Below are 25,488 nucleotides of genomic sequence, written 5' to 3'. Positions count from 1 at the left end.
CATTTCTGGCTTCCGGGGAGCTAGAGGAGGTTTCCGAAGTCATTTCTGAACTTCACGTTGAGCCCATTTTTAACCCTCCCCAGGCTCTGGAGGCTTTCCTGGAGCTTGGGGAGGGCAAAAATAGCCTCCCCCAGCTCCCCAGAAAAAATACCAAGCTCAGCTTGGAGGTGAGCAGTGTGGCATGCATTAGGGGGGGGAGTATGGGGGGGTTGTGCATGCATGCATATGTGGGGGCCCCTTTGCATTATGGGTGCCGGCTATCATGCACTTGCATTTTTGGCACCCAACAACAAAAAGGTTAGCCATCACTATTCTATACAAATGAAGACTTTGGAAAATCAGGATGCATCATCAGTGGAAAACTTCCACAAACAAAAATTCATTCTAAAACTATATTTTTGCTTTATTGCCACAAAGAACTAGACTGTCTGTATTTCTTTGCTGCTATCCAGATACTTTAAGTCAAGTACTTGCAGCTTTATTTATTTATTTAAGAAATTTATATAGCTGTCCATTTACCAGGAGGTGGCAAACAAAACTGAAAACACATACTGTAACTATTTAAGTAGAGGGAAAAACATAATTGAAGCTTCAAATAAATTCACTGCAATATGCCAGTTCTATGAACCTCCTGGCTCTAGTTCCTAAGTGAAAAGTCAGAAGTCAACTGCCCCTAGTTGACATGATAGAGAAATTGCAGTATACAGAGTTTGTGTTCATAGTCTTCTTCTTTTTTTCTCAAATACTGTTCTGATGAAACTGTCTAATAAATAAGGCATAATAAATAACCTGTTTTTCCAATAACCACTTTATTTCTAGTTTCAAAACTGAAAGCAGCATGTAAGAGTGCAATCTCTCTGTCTCTCACATTCAGACAGAACCCTAGTCATTAATCTCTACAGTAACTCTGCCAAGTTGCCAAGGGTTCGTATTTGTAGCTATATGCAGTAGTACGGGCAGCGGGAACCAAAATCAAGAGTTTTGTTTCCCAGTTAAAAGGGGGGGAGTATTAATCCAGGACCTGGTGGCACCACTCCTTCCCATAGAACATCTCCACCATGCCTGAAGTTCAGCACCATCATTAAAAGTGATATTCTCCTCACTGCCTACATCACTCATGGGTGTCTGCCAGGCCTTTAAGCACAGTTACATGATCAAATTCCTATAGGAGTCATGTCAAGTACTTATAATGCAATGATTCTGCTTCAATACAGAGAGTAATGTAGTTCAAGACAAGGAAGGGGAGGAGGCGATGAGAAGGGATAGGAAAAATTTGATGGAGAAGGCTGCAAAGCCTTCGCTTAGATAATTACCAACTCTGCTTGCCCGCAATACATTTACTCTGTCGGAAGCTTAATTTCTGATGCAAACCTATATGCCTTGTGAGTTCCTGCTTGCCCAATATTTTGACAGCAGCTCTACAAGTTTATAGAGCATGCCATATAGCAAAGGTGAAAAATGAAAGAAAGAAAAAATATCTACTCAAATGTAGGCATTTAACTGATTCTTTCACATTTATGATTAAAAGCAACAGTGATCACCCTGAAAGAATGGTAAGGACCCTTTTCAGCAACTGAAAAAGGGTGAAATTAACAGTGACGTGCGGTGAGGTTTATGACTGGTGAGGCACTGACACAGTGCTGGGTTTCAAATATTTTTAGACTTGTGGACTTCAACTCCCAGAATTCCACAGCCAGGCATGCTCAGTTCCGATTTAACGCGACAGCATTTGCTTTTCTCCTTTGCTCCTTCTTTCTTTTTCTTTTTCTTCTCCCTTCCCCTCCTTCCTCCCTCTCTCCCTTCCTCCCCCTCTCTCAAACACACGCACACGCACACCCAGAAGTTGGATTGGACTATCTCTCCTACTCCCTTCCCTCTCTCACTCACTCTCAAACAAGCCCACACACACACAAAAGTTGGATTGGATACCTTTTCCAGTGGCTTGAAAGCAGTTCCTCTGCCATCCCCCCCATTCCCCTGCTGCCTTCCCCAAACACCTCCACCATTGCAAATGCAGCCTGCTGTCTGGGTGGGAAATGCCTGGAACACAATAAAGCCCACCCACTCACCTCCTGCTGGCAGGCTGGGGTGAGAGGAGGTGCAGAGAAGCCGGAGGGGAGCCGATCCGAGCCTTCCAAAAGAAAGAGGCTGGGGGAAAGTGTGGTCCTGTGGTCTCCTCAGTGCTCGCTTGTGCTCTCCCTCCCCAAGTGTAGTTTGATTGCAGGCGGAGCCACGTTGCCTTTTCAAACTTGTAATCAGTGAAGCTGGGCTAGATTTTTATATAGTTTTATCCAGCTGTGTGTGTGAGAGAGAGAAATGAATGGGGGCCTGGAGAGGAAGTCACTACACTTGGGGAGGGAGAGCACCAATGAGGAGACCACAGGAGGAGGCAGGAAGCCAGGCAAAGAGCCATGCTGTAGCACACACATCTGCCCCGCAACGTGGCTCTGCCTGCAATCAAACTACACTTGGGGAGGGAGAGCACAAGCGAGCACTGAGGAGACCACAGGAGGAGGCAGGAAGCCAGGCAAAGAGCCATGCTGTAGTACGCATGCAGTTCTCCTGCCTCATAGTAGAGGGTGCTTTTTAAGAGGCTTTTTTTAACAGTTAAGCAGAGTCATCCACGGTGAGGCAGTAACTAGCTCAGCCTGACCTCAGCTCTCGCCTTTTTCCTTTTACATTTTTTTTCTTTTCATGATGAGAGTGGTGAGGCTGTGCCTCACTTGCCTCACCTGACTGCACCTCACTGGAAATTAAACAGTAGCTTTTCAATAGATTTGATATAATGACGCAATACCAGAAAATGGGACATTAATTTGCAGGGTGGGATTTTATTTCTCGGTAAGTGGACACTGGCAGACAAATGATTTGTCAATATGGAAAGATCTGTGGCTTAGATGAATCAGTGCCAATAACTTTTGTCTGGAAATTAGTAGGATAATACTTATAGAAGTATATTGCAAACAATAAATGTTATTTGAACTGATAACATTTGGAAATTGGATGCCAATCTGGTGTTACTATATCAAAAGGTATGGTTAAAAGAAGGAGAAGCATTTTTTAAAATAATTCATGAGGATAAGATAAAGGTTCCCGTCGCATATATGTGCTAGTCGTTCCCAACTCTAGGGGGTGGAGCTCATCTCCGTTTCAAAGCCGAAGAGCCAGCACTGTCCGCACTGTCAGCACTGACTAAATGTCACAGGTGCACGGAACGCTGTTACCTTCCCAACAAAGGTGGTTCCTATTTTTCTACTTGCATTTTATGTGCTTTCGAACTGCTAGGGTTGACAGAAGCTGGGACAAGTAACGGGAGCTCACTCCATTACATGGTGCTAGGGATTTGAACCATCGAACCGTCGACCTTTCTGATTGACAAGCTCAGCGTCTTAGCCACTGAGCCACCGTGTCCCTTTTCATGAGGGTATGGGAATTCAAATATAGTGCTCATATGAGATACAGTTTGAAATGAAATGAAATGAAATTAGTCAGTTGTAACCAATTATAAACAATATCCGATAAAATACTTCTGCACCAGCCCTCTCTTTCCTCTCTTTCCTTTACTCACATTGTACAGCACTGTAGTCCATCCTTCCATGGTAATGCACTGGAAGACAGTCAACACGGCAAAGAGGATGTTATCAAACTGAGTTATCCCATCATTGGGACCAATCCAGTCTCTGCACTCATAACCTGTAGGGCATCCTTGCACCCCACAGGGATGTGGTGGATCCAGCTCTTGTAATTCACCTGCAGTCAGACAGAAATGAAATCCTTTTATTAACATACATATATGTAAAGGAGCAACGTCGACCAAGAAGTTATAATAAAACAGGAAGCTTCTGTATGATTTATTTTATTTATATTTTACCTTTTCCTTGAACAGCACAAGGAAAGAACATGAGGATTTCCCTTACCCCCAATTTATCAGCACAAAAACATTGTGAAATTGGCTGGCTTGTGAAAGAGCAATTAGCCCAAATTATCCAGCCAACCAATCCAAGTCTAGCATTGTAATGTCTGCATGACACTTATTTATAGTTCCTCTCTTCCAGGAAAGTTTGGGTTCCTTGCATGGTGATCAGTTGGGTCAGTACCAAGGGTATTCACACTGCCAAGATCCAGCGGATTGCTGGTTTTTGACATCCTTAGTTCCTAGCTTCCTCCTTACCATTATGATCGTGAAATGATAGGCACAGTAGTATGATCTTTCCACCTGACCATTGCACTGGTTTTTTCTTCTTAAGAAGAAGAAGAAATATTGATGGCTATTAGGAAGAATAATGACCCTAAAGGAGAACATATATAAGCATGTTCTGCTTCTGGTTGCTACTCTTGGTCATAAGTAAGTAGCAGATGCCCTCCTCCCCAGTTCTGCTGTGCTGCCTCCTTGTGATAGTGATGGTGGGTTCCTGAGATGACAAACCATATCTTCTTCACAGAGGTTTACCAAAACCTAGCATTAGATTTTGTTCCCAAATCTGGTGTTTTAACTTTGGCCATGAGGAAAGGGATCTATTTTTTAAAAAAATGGAGAAAAACTATAGACCTCTTCCAAGTATAGATATCTCTCTTGGTGCATCCTGACTACCTGATAATTTATAAAATTCCTTTAGTTTAAAATAAATTATCGAAATAAATTATGAACAATTTAAATCTAGGGAAAAAGTTGCCAGAAAGGGGTGCATGGGAGAAGGTGGAGAGGAGAATAACAAATAGTAAATAGTGATGCAGATTATATTGTTTCGTAAAGGCAGTATATTTCCTAACATTAGTTTTTTTTTTCTGAAATGGATACTTTATTCTTTAATAGGACAGTTAAAGGTTTGAGTTGCTCTTATGTCTTGTGTTCATAGAAAATCTAGCCTGGATGTGGAAAGATATTATTACCGGGGAAAAGTGAGGAAACGGGAAAGAAAAGCAGAAGAGTAGAGTTTAGTCTGGATATTTTTATTATTATTATTTTTGCTTTGTATCATCAGGACTTTGCATGAAACACACATTTGAACAGCATTCAAGATTCATGGTTAACAGGACATGGGGAAACAACAACAACAACAACAAAAACCATGTTTTGTTTTCAAACCATTTCTCCTGCTCAAATTGCAGTAAGTATTTTTGCCCAGAAGGCATGTTCAAACCTAAAAGAACAAATGTTTCTGAAGGATTGTAGGTTAATTAGATCCATAGCTGTACAGTGTTTTAAACTTCCAGGGCAAGAATAAAGTCAGAAGGGAGACAGCAATATCTCTTACCTGAATTGTTTACATAGCAAGCCTGATGTAGCTTTCCACTATAAAATTCCAAGCCGATAATGGCAAACATCAGGATTGCAAAAAAGAGAAGGAGACCAATCTGGAGCAGAGGCACCATTGCCTTCATGATGGACTTTAGTACGATCTGTAAACCTTGAGAAAAGGAAAAGGAGAAAAATGCAATTGAAAAGAAGCACCAATCAGCACATTATTCCTTTGGGAGAAGCAGAGAGACAAGGAAGTGTCACACTGTGAAACATGTTCAGAAAAATTGTGATTGTCTGGCAGATGCAATGTTATAATCAAGGGAAGACAACACTCCAGAAAGCAAGCAAAGCTCGTGTCACCGACGGAGGAGAAAGTAAATAGTCATCTCCCAAAGGAGCAAGTTCTTTCCCATTAGAAAAAACCTCCCAATTTTTTTCGCAAGAAGAAAATGCTTTGTTTAGTCCAAAGTGTTCTAAAGTTTAGGTTTTCCCTAATGTAAGATTGCAATATTCAACTTTTAATGATTTGTTACATTTGCCCAATTTTCTAGATCAGGAAAAAAGTATTATGATTTCCTTTCTTCAGCTTATTATTGTTTAGAGTTGATCATTATTGCATAATAATCTAATTTTAATACCAACTTATATTTGTATCTATATAAAACTTTGAATGGATCAAAATATTGTAATATGCCAATGTATATAAATGTCAGTTTGAAACCTTTTACTATAGCACTACAGTACAGTGGTGGTGGGATTCAAATTTTTTTACTACCGGTTCTGTGGGTGTGGCTTAGTGGGCATGGCATGGCTTGGTGGGCATGGCAGGGGAAGGATACTGTAAAATCTCCATTCCCTCCTGCTGGGGCTTGGGAGGCAGAGAATAGATAGGGGTGAGGCCAGTCAGAGGTGGTATTTACCGGTTCTCCAGAACAGGTCAGAACCTGCTGAATACCACTTCTGCTACAGTACTTTTCTAAAGTTTGTAAATGTTTTTGCCTCATGTTCATTCATTTAATTCCTGCCTTGTTTTCCTTTGATTGTACTTGTAAAATTAATAAATGTATACATCTGAAAAGAAAAGACTCTTCCCCAAATAATTGTGAAACAAATGTATCTGTATGTAGGTTTTCAAAGGGTATGCAAGTCTTGAAAAATATATTTTTATCACCAGTGGCTCTGGATTCAATCACCATATTGTATATTTTAAATGAGCAGATGAGAATTTTGCAGTGAAACTGTACATTTCCAAGTCAGAACTGATCATGATGGCTTCGTTAGAGTGGTCTCTCGCCTTTCATTCAGAAGCTCAAAATGTTATTTTCCTGTCCACAATAGCTCTGTGAGATGGGTTGGGCTGAGAGACAATAACTTACTCAAAAATCACCCAGTAAATTTTCATGGATGAGGGTGAACTAAAACCTGCGTTTTCTCACTGCAAGTCCAATGCTTTAGTCACTGTACAATACGCTGTACAATATTGACTCTCTGGAATTTCCTCTGATTCCAAAATAAAATGACTTTTCTCCTTGAAAAGGCAGCCCTTGGTTAACTATAGCAAACTGGAATGTCTGTTGCTAATCAACATGAAAAGCACAACATCAAATGATAGTGCCACTTAGCGGCGGCAGTTCTGGTTGCCATCATTAAGTGAATTCGGCACCATTGTTAAGAGCACCATCAGGTGGTCAACATTTGCGACCTCCTGCCAGTTTCCTCACTGACTTCGCTCATCAGAAGCAAGTGCTGAAGGTTGCCAATGGCATTCTCATGACTGTGGGAATGATGTAACAGCCAGAACTTCAAGGTCTACCAAGTATCATTCTTTCAAGCAATGTTGTGAACTTGAATAGTCGATGAACAAGTGGTTACATAAAGACCACCTGTTATCTTTATCAAATAAAACTGGAAATCTTCTCAAAGCACATGGGCCTGATTAATATATTATTAGCTCACCCAACCATTGACTGCCCTAATATGTCTCCTCCTTTTTGCCAGAGCCAGCTAAACTCATAATTGCCAGCTCTGACACTATCCTAATTCATTAGAGTTCACATCAATTTGGGCAGGTCTCGTATGGTAATCTAGTAAAATCGTTGTTGTTCCAGGTAAGACTAAGCACACCGAGTAGTTATATATGCATATAGTATTCTAAACACGTGAAAAATAGATGGGACTAGTAATTATTAAGGCCTCATCTTCTCAGCATTCTCCCTTTTCAGCATCCCCTTATCAGTATATTCAGAATTAACCAAGTCGGGTTTCTTTCCCTTATTACCGATCTACCAAAAGCCCTTCTGAATCAGAGGAACAGAGGTACGTGAAGCCTGTCAGTCTGGTTGTTGAAGATATATTTTACTTAATGTCAATATTTTATTTAATATTTTATTTATTTAATATCACTTAATTTTAAAGGTCATTCTGGAATTGTATGCAAGTGTCCTGATTCTAATAGAATACCTCTATAGGAAATAAAGATGGCCATTGGGAACACCAACGCTGCTCTGCAAGAAAGGAGTACAGCAGTAGGGCAAAGTGGGAGGAGATAAACCAGATGCTTACTAGGAATGCCTGAGACAAGCTTCAAGGGTCTGAGCACTCGTACCGCCCGCAGAGTCCGCAGGTCCACATGGGTGTTAAAATGTGCTCCTGCTGTTGCAAGGATGCTAGAAACAAACAGGAAGAGACAAAAGTTACTAAACATAGCTCTTGGGTAATGCACACATGCCTGCCTGCCAGCCTCCCTCCCTGCAGGAGGAGGCGTAACACGCACCAGGCACCTGACAGGCGGAATTGGTGCACCTTACCCTATGCTGTGAGTCAAGAACCATTTCTTAGCCTAATCTTAGCAGAGCAGCAATTAAGAAAAAAAATACACACTAGCTTAAGGACTCACATTTTCCAGCTCAGTCTGTGCCTTGTGTTAGAATTACGAGTTGTAAATTCAATACATCAGATCCTTACCAAGAGGCTTGAATAGGAAAGTCTTGGGAATTTAGCAAAATTGTGCCTGAAAAAGGCACAATTCTCAAGGCACTAATATTGCCCTTTAACCCTAAAAAAACAACCCAATTTTGTGGCAATTAAAAAATGTTGAAGGGATGTCATTGCTATTGTAAGTCTCTACAATTTTAAGACATCACTTCTCTCCTTTGAACAGGCCCCCTCCATCAAAAAACCCTGAACTAAAGGGCAGAGAATGAGCGGAGAAGTGAAAGTCAACTTGAGTAGGAGGAAAAACCTCTGGAACATCACATAACAAATGATCAGCATGATAGGTGCACAGAATTGGAGATAAATGTATGGGATTTTTTTTTTTGCTTTACAAAAGGTATCATATTACATCTCTGAGCACCCATATGTGTGATGGCTAGGATTTTCCAAGATAGAATATTCAGCATTGGCAGAGAGCATTTCCCTTTGCCTAATTTCCCTATAATTTAAGGCAGGCAAATTAAAGGCATGTTTCTCTAGCTTAATGTAAAAGTCACTGAAGAACCACAAAAGCTTCCTGGTGTAAATAGCTAGATCCTTACAGATCAAAGATCAATCAGTCCAAATAAACAATTAAAATTTTGTCTGACAGGTTTGAAAAAATACTGTCTGTAAATCATGAAGACTGAGAAACTGTCTGAATGGTATAATTACGTATATTCCAACTTCTCATAACAACATCAAGGACAATAGAACAACAAGACTTTCTTTTAGGCAAATTACATTATAAGACCCTTCGAAATCAAATTTGGTAAAAATGTGCGCTTTCTGCAATAATTCTAAGAATTCAGAGATAAGGGGGAAATGGCAATGCTCCCCAATATTGAAGATGTCAGGATTTCCCCAAATATTATAAAAACGTAATAAGGAATCAAAATAAGACTTTATTGACTCTTCACAGTTGTAGAGGGTGTGTAGGTGTTTAAGTTCTTTGGCAGCTGCCTCAATCCTAAGTGATTTTTCCAAAACAAGATTCCTTTCTTTCTTTAAGAAATTGACAGATGCTTTTTATCAATATTTAAAATGATATTTATTGAGATGAATTTCAATAACTAAGCTATTTCTAATTCAGAACCCTGAAATTATTTTCTGTTGGACTTTAGAACTATTTTAGTCCTAATACTTTAAGGCAGACTCTTCCTTATTTTTTTCCACTAAAATCAAATGAGCTTGTAGTGGTTGTTTAAAAACCATATCCTGAATCAGTGGTGGATTCCTACCGATTTGGACCAGTTCGGCCAAACCGGTAGTGGTTTGGCAGCCTGGGTTGCTGGAACAGGCAGCAACCCAGGCCTGCCTTGCCCTTGAACCGGTTCCCCAGGCGGCGCAATCTTGTTTTTCAGTTCTGCACATGTGCAGAACAATTTTAATTGCACTGCGCATGCACGCACAGCGTGTATCCAGGCGTGCGCGCAAAGCGAACAGGCTGCAGTGCCTGCCAGAACCCTATCCTTTTCAACCATGCACGGACCATTGCAATAGCTCAGGTTCTGTGTACTCTGAGATAGCCTTGTACAGATTTGCAACCAAATCTTCACTCTTGTAGGCAAAGTGGCAATTTAATTGGCAAAACTTATTTATGTAGCACCAGAATCCCTTAAAGATCTTCACCTACATTGCAAGCTAGTCTGGGCCAGAAAAGTCACATAGACATGACTAAATGTTGATGCAGAGTACCACATGTTTGGGCTCCTAATCTCCCAGCTTTCGAGCCACTTGAAGTTGACACAAACCTAATTGCCTATCGGCCATGTATGTTCCATTAAGGGCATCTACTTGCAAAATATCTCTTTTCCACAAGGTAATACCTCATTAATGCCTTGGAAGAAGGAGTCATGACAAACCACTTCTTTGTGAAACAGCCAAATCTCCATAACTTAGATATTTCCCTTAGATGGAGAATGGAGTCCCAGCTACAGCAATTCAATGCTCAAAAGAGGAATGATAGAAAATAGTGGTATTTTCCTCTTTGTTTATCCTGAGCTGCAAATTCTTGAGTCTTACATCAGTCCCCAACAGGGGTGGCTTGCTGGGGGTTCACAGGAGTTTGGGAGAACCTCTAGCTACGATTCTGTGCAGTTTGGAGAACCCCCGAATCCGACTCCTGGCTGGCTTAATAACTGCCACCCCAAAAATGTCATAAAATCATATTCAGTCACATGGGTTCTTTGATTTATGGAAATCTGACTCCAGTTGTGGTCATAAATCGAGGACTATCTGTATCATAATACATCAAATTAAATATGTCTAAATGTATCAGTGTAGTTTCAATGTATGTAACATCATGGTTAAAACTACTATTAAGATTAATGTTATTAAAATGCATATTACATTGGGATGGAGATTTTATGTGTGTGTGTGTGTGCGTGCGTGCGTGTGTGTGTTGTATTTGTGCTGATAAATAAATAAAGGGAGACTAGTATAGATCTATTTCAAGCTATTTAGCTCTCATCAACACACACACATACATACATACATACATACATACATACATACATATACATATATAATGCAATGTTAATTCCCATTTAATTCGGATAAATAACTGAATGAGAAAAAAATGGCTGGCTAACATCCCTAGTATTTTTCTGGAATTAGACTTATTATGATTACTTTTCTCTCTGGGCCCATTTGGCAGTTGTTAGAATATTAAACCAGGATTTTCATTTCATGCTTGAAAAGCAGCTAGGCATATTTTGTCATTAATAGTAAGCAGTTATGATTTGATACCAAATCACACAAGAAGCTGATATTGTGGAATAACACAAATCTCAAAATAGTGGGGAAAATGTTTTATTGGAATGCTTGGCCCAAACAGGGATTAATACTTTAAATCAGTTTTTCTTAGTGCTGTTTTAAATATTTTGCAAGATTAACTTTTGTGTTTGACTTGCCTATGTTATGTATCTGGCGATCTGCACATCTAGAATGTGTGCTAACAACATGGCCCTTTAGCAGCTCATACAAAGTTCAACAGAATTAATAGAATACAACAATGCAGCTTTTTATTATTATATTATATTAAAAATGAAAATTGTTATTTATATATTTGATCTATATATTTATTTAATTAATATAATTGATCAAACCTAATTTATTTGTTCTGGTTTCATGTTAACATATATGTCAAAGGATGTTAAATATCATAATTAGGGGTTTCAATGTGATATTAAATTGGACTCTTAAAATATAAAATCTGTCATTGTATGAAGAGTTTTGCCTCTATCAGGTTTGTGGCATAGTAGATAATCCTGCATAACTGGCATAAAAGTCATTCTCCTGATTTCAAGAAGTGGTCCAGGATATGTTTCTTAACAATTTTTTAAAGTCTTCTTTGCTCTAAAAATGAAAAGATGACACAATGTTGTTCTATGGTCTATAAGTAACAATAAGCCTAACAACTGAATTAATTTCATGTAAGTATATATATCCTTATCATTTTGTTAATTTGGGTAGTGTGGGCATATTTAGTTCACTTAATCACTATACTGCACAAGGCCATTAAAAATTATTTCCTTCCACACAACCAGGTGTGCCAGCCCATATGTCATTTTGTATAATTAAATCCCAGGCTCCTAAACTAATTGAGGTATTGGCTATTGAGAATTGCTAGTTTCTGACATCAATTTAATTTTTCCAGAGGGTACAATCAACCCCAATGCAGAGACAGTTTTGTTAAGGTAGGGTTCTTTCCTCAGGTAACAAGTGACAATATTTCAACATCAATCTTCTTCAAAACAGGAAGTACACATTCCTTTAAACCATCAGTGTCATAAAGTGCTAAATGAATGACACAAGTCTTAGTAGAAAGATGGACAGGAGACACAAAGACTAAAATAAAGGCCACCAAGACCGAAGTTGGCTCCTTTAGAAAATCTAGACCCAATGGGCAAAACCCTATATTGCACTATATATCCTGAAATTAGCATCACTTCAAAAGAATTGTGGCATCTAGGAGCTGACCACCAATGTTTGCAAAAAAATTGGTGATACAACAGATTCTTTGTTGATCTTTTATTTTTCTATTGTATTATAAATGCATTATCTTTTTTTTCATGCTGCATGTCTTCTAATATGTTCTTTTGAAGAAATCAGGCAAGATAGTTATTTCAAAGAAAAATGGGACAATGTTTCCCTTTCCAAAACTTTATACATGCAATTGCATTTACAAAAACTTCAGTGATGGGTAGGCAGCACTTGATATAAGAAGGAAACAAAGAAAGGATCCTGTGTTATTCAGGGACAACAGAGATAAAGTGGAGACAAGAAAAAAAAAATCAGACTGAAGCTCACTGAGAGGTGATACTTAACACTTAACATGCCCCCCAAAATATCTGGTAAATCCTAGATACAGGATTGAGTATAGAAAGAAAAAGAAGAAAAAGCCCTACATTTCACAATAATTAGGCCAAGAAGCCTAATTAGAGGCCTGAGGTAATAATGTTGCCAATCACTTTATACTGGTTTTGAAATACGTCTGGCTAGATTCATGTATGCTTGATGCCAAGAGAATAGACAACTAGCATACTGTGTATTTCAACAAGTGATCCTTTTTAGAAGATGCATTACAGTGTACTTACATTCTGTGAAAGAGTTTACAAACTTGGAGTGCAATGGGAGCAGTACCTTCTCAACTGGTACTGACTGAAAACATCCCAGAGCACTGACTCTGTTTAGGTGTCTAAATGTAGCTTGTAAAAAATTGGAGGAAGTTCCAAATAGAGAAAATCATAGCACACACACGCTACATCACCTAAATTAAGGAATCAGCTTTTCAAGTTTTATGCAGCCACCCTGAAACCAGGGAAATTGGGTCATTGTTCTACTAATTCATTTAATTACAGGCCAGCATTACTCTTGGCAATGTCTCCCTTGCTGGGCAATTAACCACCTTTATTTTTTATTATGATTATTTCCCTTCTTTCCAGTATACAGTTGGATTAAAAAAAAACAACCACCCGGCTCCCTTTAGTAACAACAGTTCTGTTTCCTAGGATACCAGGAAAGACGAAACTATTTCGCATTAACTAAATGTGCTGCGGTAACAGATTTGTTCCCCCTCTTCGTCTTCTGTTTATTATGACAAATCTGAAAGGGGTGAATTGAAAAGTATAGTTAGCCGATCCATCATTCGGTTAACTAGAAACGTTGATTGTTGCTGAGGTTCTTGTCAGACTGATTGCTGTAAAGTCTTGTCAACAACTCCATGGAAGCCATGTTCAGTGGCTGTGTGGGCTAGATTCTATGGGAGGGCGAAGAAGCCACACTCAGATTCATGTGGAAAATGTAGAACAAGGTAATAGCCCTGGATGCAGCAGGCAGAGTGAGAGAGAGCAGGGAGAGTGAGGGAGAACAGGGATTATTGTGTAAATTGTGATAGAGATTACCAGTAGGAATAGCAACAGGCTCAAGATCCAATGGGTTCAGATGGTACTTTTATATATCCTTCTAATCTAGCCTGTGGGAATGGACCAGAAAGGAAAAGAATACTGCAAAGAAATGCTTAATTATATAAATGATGGGTCATACTCACTGTAATTACTGGTAATTATGGATTGCTGGCACAAACTGCACCTCACAAAAGCTAGAAAGTATTATTTGGCATATGCATTGCAAGCTTGATTGAAAAGTTTTAAACTGAACTCTGTACATGCTAAAAATGAAAATCCCATAGTAAGGTCCTCAGATGAAAATAAAGTGCCTAGGTTGATGAAATGGACTGTTCAGATGATTCAGTGAAAAATCAGACAGAACATAAGGCTCATGACCTTCCTTATCTATTAATCAATGCCTAGTGGACTATATGAGTTTGAGATATAATATGCATGTATTATATAATCTATATAATAAAGAGTTTGTGCTGTCAAACTTCACACCCAGATTTGGCAATAAATTATAGGTCTTCATTAAATCACAAATTTTCTTAAATGGATACATAGTTTATTCAAAAATTGAATTCAAAGAGGACTCATCAATGGTTCCTCATCAAAGTGGAGAACAGGAGTTGCCATAAACGTGTGCACAATCTTGGATTTATTTTTGTCTTACATACACAATTACTAATCTGGATAAAGAGGAGAGGAAACACTTCAGTAAGGCTTTTGATAAGGTAGACCATAACCTACTACTAGATAAAGTAGAAGAATGTGGGTTAGACAGCATCACCACCAGATGGATTTGTAACTGGCTGACCAACCGCACTCAACGTGTAGTCCTCAATGGAACTGCATCTACATGGAGGGAAGTATGCAGTGGAGTACCCCAAGGCTCTGTTTTAGGCCCAGTACTCTTCAACATCTTCATCAATGATTTGGATGAGGGAATAAATGGGGAACCCATCAAATTTGCAGATGACACCAAGCTGGCAGGAATAGCCAACACTCCAGAAGATAGGCTTAAGATACAGAAGGATCTTGACAAACTTGAACATTGGGCACTATCTAATAAAATGAAATTCAATGGTGAAAAGAGTAAGGTTCTACATTTAGGCAACAAAAACGGAATGCACAGGTACAGTATAGGTGGTACCGTGCTCAATAGTAGTAACTGTGAGAGGGATCTTGGAGTTCTAGTGGACAAACATTTAAATATGAGCCAGCAGTGTGCAGCAGCTGCCAAAAAAACCAACACAGTCCTAGGCTGCATCAACAGAGGGATAGAATCAAGATCACGTGAAGTGTTAATACCACTTTATAATGCCTTGGTAAGGCCACACTTGGAATACTGCATTCAGTTCTGGTCGCCACGATGTAAAAAAGATGTGGAGACTCTAGAAAGAGTGCAGAGAAGAGCAACAAAGATGATTAGGGGACTGGAGACTAAAACATATGAAGAACGGTTGCAGGAACTAGGTATGTCTAGCTTAAGAGAAAGAAGGACTAGGGGAGACATGATAGCAGTGTTCCAATATCTCAGGGGTTGCCACAAAGAAGAGGGAGTCAAGCTATTCTCCAAGGCACCTGAGAACAGAACAAGAAGCAATGGGTGGAAACTAATCAAGGAGAGAAGCAACTTAGAACTGAGGAGAAACTTCCTGACAGTTAGAACAATTAATCAGTGGAACAGCTTGCCTCCAGAAGTTGTGAATGCCCCAACACTGGAAGTCTTTAAGAAGATGTTGGATAGCCATTTCTCTGGAACGGTATAGGGTTTGCTGCCTAGGCAGGGGGTTGGACTAGAAGACCTCCAAGGTCCCTTCCAACTCTACTATTGTATTGTATTGTATTGTATCAAGTTTACCAATGACATAGGCTGGATAAGGTAGCAAACCAGATGATGTATATAAAACTCAAAACTAATTTGCCAGGCTGGGGAAATGGGCTGAAACCAATAGAATTAAATTTAACTCACACATGCAGAGTTTTTCATTTACAAAATAAAAACAGAACTAGATTCCTTATTAAAAAGCATGAAATAATTCAGGAAAACTATTGGAATGTAATTTGAGCTTGACAAGTCTACAACCATAACTATAAAGGTTAAGAAAAAATTATTGAAGGTGATGAAATACAGCTTAACAATGAAGATTTGATGAAGGCAGTAGCACAAGAAGAAGGCTACACATATTTGGGAATTTTGGAAGCTTCTGATATATTACAGAATCAAGTCAAAGAAAATACAATGAACTCCAACACTTGGCATAGATATGGATAAGAATAAAAAAAGAAGTTGAAATGAAAGAACTTGTAATAACAGTAGAAATGGATAGAGATCAAAAATTATTCAGTACTATTATTATTGAATTACTGCCTGGTTTTTGATTCAAACATATACACCCACTCATAGCTAAGCAGTTTAATAACATACCACATGCATACCACAAGAAGATGAAACGAGGGGTTGGTTAATATCGGATAAAATCTACCTGATAATAAAAGATCCAACAGAAGGGGTATACCAGGCAATTACAGGGCAATTACCTGCTTAGTAAAACTTTCAAATTACTAACTCCTGTGGTAGCTGATGCAGTAGAACAGCAACTACCATAGCTGAAAATGAACTCTTTCCGCTTGAGCAGAAAGAAAACTACCCTAAAAGCAGAGGGTCCTAATTGACAAAATGATTCTGGAAAACTGCAAGAGAAGGAAGACCAACTTGAATATATCAAAAGGTTAGAAGTGAATATATCATGACTTTGAAGAAGATCCTGAAGTCCAAACTCAATAGAGGAAATACCATCAAGCAATTAGCAGGACTTAGATATGCAGCTGGAATAGTGGACTGGACTTAAGTGGAAGTAAAAGTCCTGGATAGGATAGCTAGAAAAATAATGACAATAAATCATATGTTTCATGTACCCTGGGATATTGACAGACTCAACTTATGGGTGTGGAATGTTGCAAGTACACCAGATGGTTGAAGAAGAAAAAGGGGCATTGGAAGAATATCTGAAGGGCAGTGAAGAAGATGCATCGAAGCTAGTATACCAGGAAGGCTTACTGAATACTGGAGAGACCACTCTGACTTACACAAAAAACCAAATGAAGACTTCAAAAAAGAAGATATGGTAAGGCAAAGTATTATGTGGCCAGTATATTTTAAAAATTATCTAGCATGTAAAGCAATGGCTAAGAGCAGGAAAATTGAAAAAAGAGACAGGGAGTTAATTCTGGCTGCACAAGCCCAAAATTACAAAGTCAGCATTGAAAAGTCATCAAGGGACAGAAAGTGCTGCCTCTGGGGAAAAAAAGTTGAAAAAAAATAGTGGACCACTTACTGTAGTTAGCTGCTGCAAGAAGATTGCACAGGCTAACTACAAACAATAATGGTGCTTTGGAAGATCTGTAAGAAATATCATTTGTCTGCAAGCAAGAACTGGAGGGACCACAAAATAGAAAATGAAGAAGCCAACTAAAGCCCTTCAAAGCATCCTAAGCAAACCAAAAGACCCAGGAACCCGAGAAGAAAAACAGGAGTCATCTACAACATACAATGTAAAAACTGCAACAACCACTATGTAGAACAAACAGGCAGAAGACTGGCAGAACACATCCATGAACACCAACTGGCAGTCCGAAGACATGATGAAAATGCTTTAATTTCACAACATATAGACAGATTTAACCATAGTTTCAATTAGGAAAATGTAACAATCTAGACCAATTGGCCAATTCCAAAAATGCCAGGTAATTTCTCTTTGACAAATCAGCCATCAATAGACACATAGACATTAATAACATCTATAGACTATGCAAAAGAGACAATCGACCAATCCAAAAGAGAACAAAAAGACCTCAGCACCTCTCCATCAACCAGATCAGCATAGATCAACTCCAAGGTTAACTTCAGACCAACAATCAAGTGAATAATATCCTAATCAAGAAACTGCCAAAGAGCCATCAGTAAACAGCCCAACCAAAAAATCTCTGAAACCATCCCCATCCACACAGACAGGCAAGTCACCAGAATATAAACTGACAGAAAACAGCACTCCTTACTATGGTATATTTATATATAAAGTCTTGACAGTGAATGTTGCAATACCTGGACATAGCAAAATACAACAGAAAGAACAAAGACCTACAAATAGAAGTAGAAACACTGTGGCAAAAAAGGAAAGATAGTATCAATAATGATAGGTCCCTTGGATGTAATCCCAAAATATTTGGAATACCACCTGAAGACTACCGCATAGACAAAATCACCATCAGTCAATTGCAAAAAGCAACTTTACTTGAAACAACTTAGATCGTCTGAAGTTGCTTTTATTATTATTAAATGACAGCTGCCTATTCCAGGTCCCTGGGGAGGACTTGATAGGTAGATAAAAATGCCAAATCCAGCCTAAATATTGTCTGACTGTGTGAGCAACAATAATATATTAAATGTGTATGCCACCTGACTCTCAGAGACTCTGGCAGCTCAAAACAATCAAACAAAGAAATTATAATAAAATCCGTAAGACATAATATATGACAAGCAGCATGACAAAGTGAAGGGTATTCAAAGGCCTGAGAGAAGAGTTGGAGGTGTTTAATTTGGATTCTAACACTAAACAATGTTTTGGATTTAATGGTCAAAGAGGCTCCTTTCAACTCTATGACTTTATCATAGAAAAAAGAAAAGAAAAAGAAAAAGAAAATTCTATCCCAAACAATCCAATGCAGGTTAATTTCGCCGCTTACTTCTTCTGCTTAAAGAAGAAATCAGAATATCTATTACACTGGATATCATTTTTCTTGTTACACATATTCATCAAGTAGTTTGATTTCAATAATAATAATAATAATAATAATAATAATAATAATAATAATAATAATAATATATTATTATTAGTTTGATTTCTCCCAATTTTCTGCATTAACAAGACTTAGCTTTAAATGTCAGATAGATGTATTGAGAGGCTTATTTTTCATGGTGTTTCTTTAAGGAGATTACCCTTTATTGCCTCTCTAGAAAAGGTATAGAAGCTGTCCTGAGGTTTATACTTACAATTTCTGCATTTAAAACAAACCGACCAACTTTCATTTTGATACTTTACCCTTCAAAAGAAAAGTTCATGGTGAATTTCGGTTTTTATTTACCTTGCATCACCTTTGAAGAAAGCTGAATGGATTTACCTTTATTATTTTATATTGAATTTCATTTTATGTCTCAAATGAAGACATGCTATTCTGTATTTTTTATTCCCTTCCATTATGTGAAAATGGCCACTTTTTAAAAACACAAGATGTAGACTAATATATTGAGCTGTCGCAGTAACTGTGATTCTAATATCATGGTGTTCAACTCTAGATATACGTATATTTCAGGGGTGGGTTCCTGCCAGTTCTAACCTCTTCTATAGAAGAGGTTCCACAAATCTACAGTGCCATTTAGAACTGGTTCCAGCTTTCTCCCCCCGCCCGTCCAACATCATTAAGATGAAGAGCGAGAGGAGGAATTCTGGGAGTTGAAGTCCACAAGTCTTAAAGCTGTTAAGTTTGAACATCCCTGGGTTTTTTTCCTAAAGGGTTAGGGGTGCAAGGGTCTTGTAACTTGACAGCTTTAAGACTTGCGTGCTTCAAATGCCAGAGTTTCTGAGCCAACATTTTGGTTGCTAAGCAAGAGCATTGTAAAATGAGTTTTACCACATTTTACAAGTTGGCCATGCCACTCCCACCCAGTCACATGGCTGGCAAGCCACTCCCACCCAGTCACATGGCTGGCAAGCCACTCCTACAAAGCAGGCCACACCTACAGAAGAGGTTCTAAAAAATTGAAACCCACCACTGGTATATTTCCTTGCAAAACACAAATAGGAGAATTATTCCAAAGGGCTTACTTCATAGGCCAAAAGGGATGCCTATAAATAAAATTGCTATTAGTAGAAATCTTATAGAGAGAAAGGTTTAAACAATATCAATTCCCTGCATATTCCAAAAGTGTTACAATTGTCCTCAGAACTATATTCCCTAATAATCAGAAATAGATGCTGATATTAAATACTGAATGCTACTTAAAAAAAAATCAGGATATCCTGAGAACAGCTACTTCCGATAGCACTACAAGTAGTCCTCAACTTATGACAATTTGTTAAGTGAGCTTTACCCATTTTATAATCTTTCTTGCCACAGTTTTTAAGTAAATCACTGTAATTGTTAAGTTTGTAATATGGTTGTTAATTGAATCTGACTTCCCATTGACTTTTCTTATCACAAAAGGGTCACAAAAGTTGGTCACTTGACCCCGGGACACTGCCACTGTCATAAATATTAGCCATTTGCCAAGCAGCTGAATTTTGATCATGTGATCATGGAGATGCTGCAATCATGGTCATAAATGTGAAAAATGACCATAAGTCACTTTTTACAGTACCATTGTAAATTGAGGACTACTTGTATTGTTGAATCACATACTCAAGATTTGTCTGTAACCCTATGTCTTGAAGAAGATTATTACTTTTTTAAAAGTTGGTGTAACAAAATATACTGAGTTCTTGCTGCGCTGGAAAATTATTCTGCCACAGATATCTAATAAAACATCAAACTATAGTAAACTGTTGGGGCCTGTACAAGTACTCAACTTACAACCACAATTGGGCCCAAAATTTCTGTTGTTAAATGAGACATTTGTTAAGTGAGCTTTGCCCCATTTTATGACCTTGCTTATCCCAGTTGATAAGAGAATCAGTGCAGTTGATAAGTTAGTAATTCAGTTGTTAAGAGAATCTGGCTTCCTCATTGAGTTTGCTTGTCAAAAGATTGCTAGTGATCATGTGACCTTGGGACACAGTAATGGTCATAAGTATAAGTCAGTTGCCAAGTGACTGAATTTTGATCATATGATCATGGATGCTACAAAGGTTGTAACTGTGAAAGATGGTCGTAAGTCATTTTTTTCAGTGCCGTTGTAACTTTGAATGGTCACTAAATGAACTGTTGTAAGTCAAGGACTACCTGTACATTTTTAGAGGTTTAGATTGAATCTGCATATGACTAATTCAATGAATGCTATACATTATAGCAAATCGCTTGTCCTATAAGTGTAGTAGCCATGGCAGTGTGTTGTAATCTATGTACAGTACATAAAACTATCATCCGTGAAAGTAACCATTAGGCATTAGATGTAGTAAAAAATAGAGGTCTACTGTTATGCACTATTGATGCTTTCTCTGGCAGGGATAAAAAAAGAAGATCTCTGGGAGGTCTCTGGGTGGTTTGAAATAGATTTAACAAAGATTTCAAGGTCCAGGCAGAAGAAGAACATCATGGCTTCAAAATCTAAGGGACTAGTTTGGACAAAACTCAGCAGCACTTTTTCGTGCAGCTGTTGATAAAAATAGGATCGCCAACATGATCACCAATGTCCAATGATGGATATGGGAGAAGAAGACGACGACAAAAGATTTCAGATGATCAGCTTCTCAATTTTCTCTTGTTTGCCAAACAAATACCCAAGCTAAAAATACCTTTATTATATTTGTTTTTCATTAGAATGTGGTTATTGGATCTTGGGGTACAATTTATTTTTCTGGATTCATTCATCATCATTAATTGCCTAAACACACAGTCTGCACACACAGTTCTTTTTCTAACATTTTGTTTAAACTCCAAAGATAAACTTTTGAATTAACAATCTTTATCCCCCAAAGATGAGCTAAAAAAGAAATCTAAATCTTGACTAATAAACCCATTCACACAACTTCTCAGGATAATCACTACAACTCATAGCATTGCAGCATGTGGTCTGAGTAGCAGTTATAAATACAACTAATGGAGATCATTTCAGAATTACTCATCTGAAGCAATTTTATTCAATATTCAGCAATGGAACACTGCTAGTGCAATTGAAAGCTAAGAGAAAATAAAATCGGATGATGATTAAAATGTGACTATGTACAGTGGGTGGACTATGCATATCATAAAATATGGGAAAGAGTGGGTTGTGAAACAGATTATGTGAATCTAGACACAAAAGAAGTATTTGTTCAAGATGGATTGATGGAACATAGGAACATTGGAGAGGACAAGAATAGATGGCCTATACTTTCTTCACTGACTGTGTAGGAAATGTTCAGACTTAATGACAAATATACCGTGTGTGGAGGTAATTTTGAAAAAAACTGTTCTAGAATCAATGTTTCTGATTTGCTACAAATCTAAAATAAAATTCCTTTGCCAAGGACAACAGTCTGATGTATGCAGATTTGCAGACTCATACATCTGTTTATGTGCAAGCCATCTTCTGCCACTGTAAAAGACAATAAGAACGATTATAATATATCAGGACATTGAGATAACTTTAACGAAAAGCTACTACAGTGGCAAGGTTCTTCCATTAAAAATAATATCTTGATGCAGTGATGGGAGTGTTTCTGCCTACCCTGGGATGTTATGTTGTTGTTCTAGATCAGAGCTGTCAAACTCCTGGCTCATGGGCTGGATGCGTCACGAGCTGGCCACGCCTGCGCCCAGTTTAGCAAAGGGGAAAAAAGTCCTGATACGTCATGTGATGCCATGATGACGTGAGTTTGACACCCCTATTCTAGATGTACCCTTAGAGAAAAGCTGGGGATGACTTTGGCCTCAATGTGTTTTTGTTGCCATTGATACCCCTGGAATATCAGTGACAAATAAAATATAACGAAAAACATTAACAACAGATATTGTTATTTATTTGATTTATAGAGTTGTCCATTTCACCTAAGTGACTTTAGGCAGCTCACAATAATTTAAAAAAAGCAAAAACCAAATAGAACGAAAGGGGAAAAACAAATACACAAGCATATAAAGACCATCAATAAACCCACATTCAAAGAAAAAATATACCATGAACAGGAGCAGAATCCTTCATTAGGTCAGATTCAACATAACCACTATAGAAACTCTCTACCACTGCCAGCCACCTTAGTGCCTCTGTTGGAACTTATAAGTTCCAGGGGGATGGTGTTCCAAAGGCACAATGGCAGAAAAGGCTCTCTTCTCGGGTCCTCCCAGGTGACACTCTCTTATGGGCAGAACCTGTAACATGACCCTCATGCTGAACCCAAAGGAACAGGTAGATGGTACAGGGGAAAGGCATTACTTCAAATAACATGGTCTCTTTATAGATCATTACCAGCACCATGATCTCAATGTGGGAGCATAGTGGCAACCAATGTAGTTTGTGTAACATGTGCTGATCAAGGTTGCACATAACTACTACCCATGCTGCCATATTTTGCACGAGCTCCAGCTTCTGAATTCTTTTCAAGGGCAGCCCCATGTAGAACAATTATACTAATCCATTCCAGAGGGCGTGCATGACAGAGAGCAGAACAACCCTACCCAGAAAGTTGTGCAAAGGGTTGCCTGGCCATGGCTGCCTACCTGGTCTTATGAGGGCAGGGACTCTTACTCCCAATCAAAACCAACTGGAACCAATCCCCAGAGGAAGGAAAAGAACCATCACAGCACATTATGAGAAAGATCTGCATGTGTACAAGCTTTAGTATTTACTCATTATATTAATGAACTGTCTTTCCTTCATTGTGACTTAACTGGCATAAATAGTACTCCATCCTCCATATCAACCCTAGGGATCAAAATAGACTAAGAGACTGTGACAAGGCACCCAATGATCTTCATAAATGAGAGTATTTTTGAACCTTGGTCCAATATTTTAATTCTATCACAAAGTCCAAATTGTACTACACCTCTTTTACAAAAGAGGATTCCGTCACAAAGTCCAAATTGTACCATCAAGCTATTAAAAGATAAATCAATTTAAGAAAGCAAGTTGAAAGAAGCTCAGGGATTGTCACTCAAACCATGAAAGGAGGCTCAAGTCATATAGTTCAATCCTCTTGGTTCGTTTGATAGCTATTTTTTTCCTCTACAACTACACGCATCACATTCTGGAACATACAATCCCATAGCAACACCACTTGTGATTTTTCTGATCAAAGAAAAAAAACTGTCAGAAATTCTCAGATGGTGTCCTTTATTACTGAGTGGTGTCACCCAAAACAAAGAAGTCCCAGTAACGAACAAATGAAAAGGCACTTTTAAAAAGGACTACACTGCTAAGGCAGATAAAATGGAGGTTTGCTACCTTGAACTTTATTCTTCATAATTTCTCATAAAATGTGTTTGCTCAAGGACATCTGTGGCGCTCATTTTAATATCCCACAATATTTTCTTATACGATATATTAAATTGGAGAGAAAACTTGTGTCAAATAGAAACACAGCTAATCCTGGCATTTTCATTTGAAGTACAATTTGGCATATTTAAATGCACCATTTTCAATGGAGATAAATGCATCTCACTCTTTAACCACGGATCAAAAAACTAAGAATTATTAATTCTTAGTTAATAAGGTGAGTTACAATTTACTGAAAAGTCAGACTTTCTTGTAATTCTATATCAAGCATTTCACCTCACCTTTCCTTTCCATCATTTTAAAATATATTTTTGCCCTAACAAAAAAAAATAAAAATCACAGTGGATACTTTTCAGTGAAATGTGAATCTAGCACATTCCCAATAAATCTCTCTATCCACATCAAAGCAAGCACACACAACATTCAGTTCAACTTGCAAAAAACAAACAGGGCTTGATGTTCATTTATTAAACATTAGCAAACATCAAAAACAGTTAACTGGCAAAACAGGATACAGTTTTAAAAAAGCAAGCAAAAGCAGGGGGGAGAGAGAAAATAGGCAACAATTTATATTGTCTATACATTTTATATCTGTATATCTACAGGAACAGAACCTTCCAGACTATTGGGAACTATACTGGGGTAATTAATATTGATAGCCCCAAATAGGTTCTAAATAGTCCCAATAACTTTTGACTATTCCAGCTTTATCCTTATGCAATAGAATAAAGATGGAAAGTAGGGCGCCATGTGGTCTCACTTCCATGAAGAGTCAGGGACAATGACAGGGTTGATTAACAGAGGTCATATATTTCCCAAAACACAACATACATTGTATCAAAAATGTTCCAGCATGCCATGTGGGAACACAGTGAGCCAAGGAAACATTTTCTGTCTCCCCCTAAAGGCTATATTATTAAATAGACCAATGCTGCTTTTATACATATTGTGTACCTACAAAGATGCTAATCTCAGGTATTGTGAAAATGGTACTGAAATTGCCAACACGTTTGTCAGAATTATATCTGCAATGGCAACCAAATAAATAGTTGCTGTTCTCTCTTCTAATGGTTCTAAAAGGTGAATCATATTACCAAGAAACTGCAGTAAGATTTGTTCCCCTAAATAACATTTGGGAAATGGTCCATTGAATTTCATCATTAAAACGTGTCATTTTTTTGAGATTATTTTCAGGCATCTTTCTATTGGACCTATACTGCTGTTTCAGGCAATGGAGATTTTGACTGTTATTTTAACCAAGGAGAACTCCAAAATTAGCTACAATAACAGTGTCTAGATGCAACAGTTTCTAAAACAAAGACTACAAAGCAGAACAATTCAATAAACACACAAAATAACCAAATCATTTTTACCGAGTCCCAAACCTCGGTATCTTTTAGCCTTTCAAGACATAAAGGAAATAGGTAAAGGTAGTTTTCTATCCAATATGTCAAGCTTTCTGGGTTGTTGTGATAACTGCCTTTCTGTTCTGTAAAATCTGGATTCAAAATCTCACTAAATCTGATGTTAGCATCTTCTAAATCAGGGGTATCGAATTTGCGGCCCATGGGCTGGATGCGTCATGTGCTGGCCACGTCCAGTTTAGCAAAGGGGAAAAAGGTCACTATACGTTACATGTATACGCCACTGTGACACGAGTTTGACACCTCTTTACTAAATGAAAGATA

At 38.2% G+C, this 25,488-nt stretch overlaps 1 protein-coding gene across 1 annotated transcript in view; it reads right to left on the bottom strand.

Annotated features, from left to right (window-relative positions):
- Window positions 1-25,488, bottom strand: part of CACNA1E (calcium voltage-gated channel subunit alpha1 E) — a 363,346-nt gene that overhangs the window by 217,208 nt on the left and 120,650 nt on the right. The window contains exons 5-7 of the mRNA XM_081946599.1: window positions 7,805-7,908; window positions 5,256-5,408; window positions 3,569-3,750 (exon numbers count right to left, since the gene is read on the bottom strand). Of these exons, the coding sequence (XP_081802725.1) occupies window positions 3,569-3,750; window positions 5,256-5,408; window positions 7,805-7,908 (439 nt within the window). The remainder of the gene's footprint in view (window positions 1-3,568; window positions 3,751-5,255; window positions 5,409-7,804; window positions 7,909-25,488) is intronic.

Source organism: Natrix helvetica (assembly GCF_964273705.1).
Source record: "Natrix helvetica genome assembly, chromosome: 3".
NCBI classification, from domain to species: domain Eukaryota; kingdom Metazoa; phylum Chordata; class Lepidosauria; order Squamata; family Natricidae; genus Natrix; species Natrix helvetica.
The sequence above is the reverse complement of the archived record's forward strand: the minus strand, read 5'-3'. Positions and strand labels throughout refer to the sequence as shown.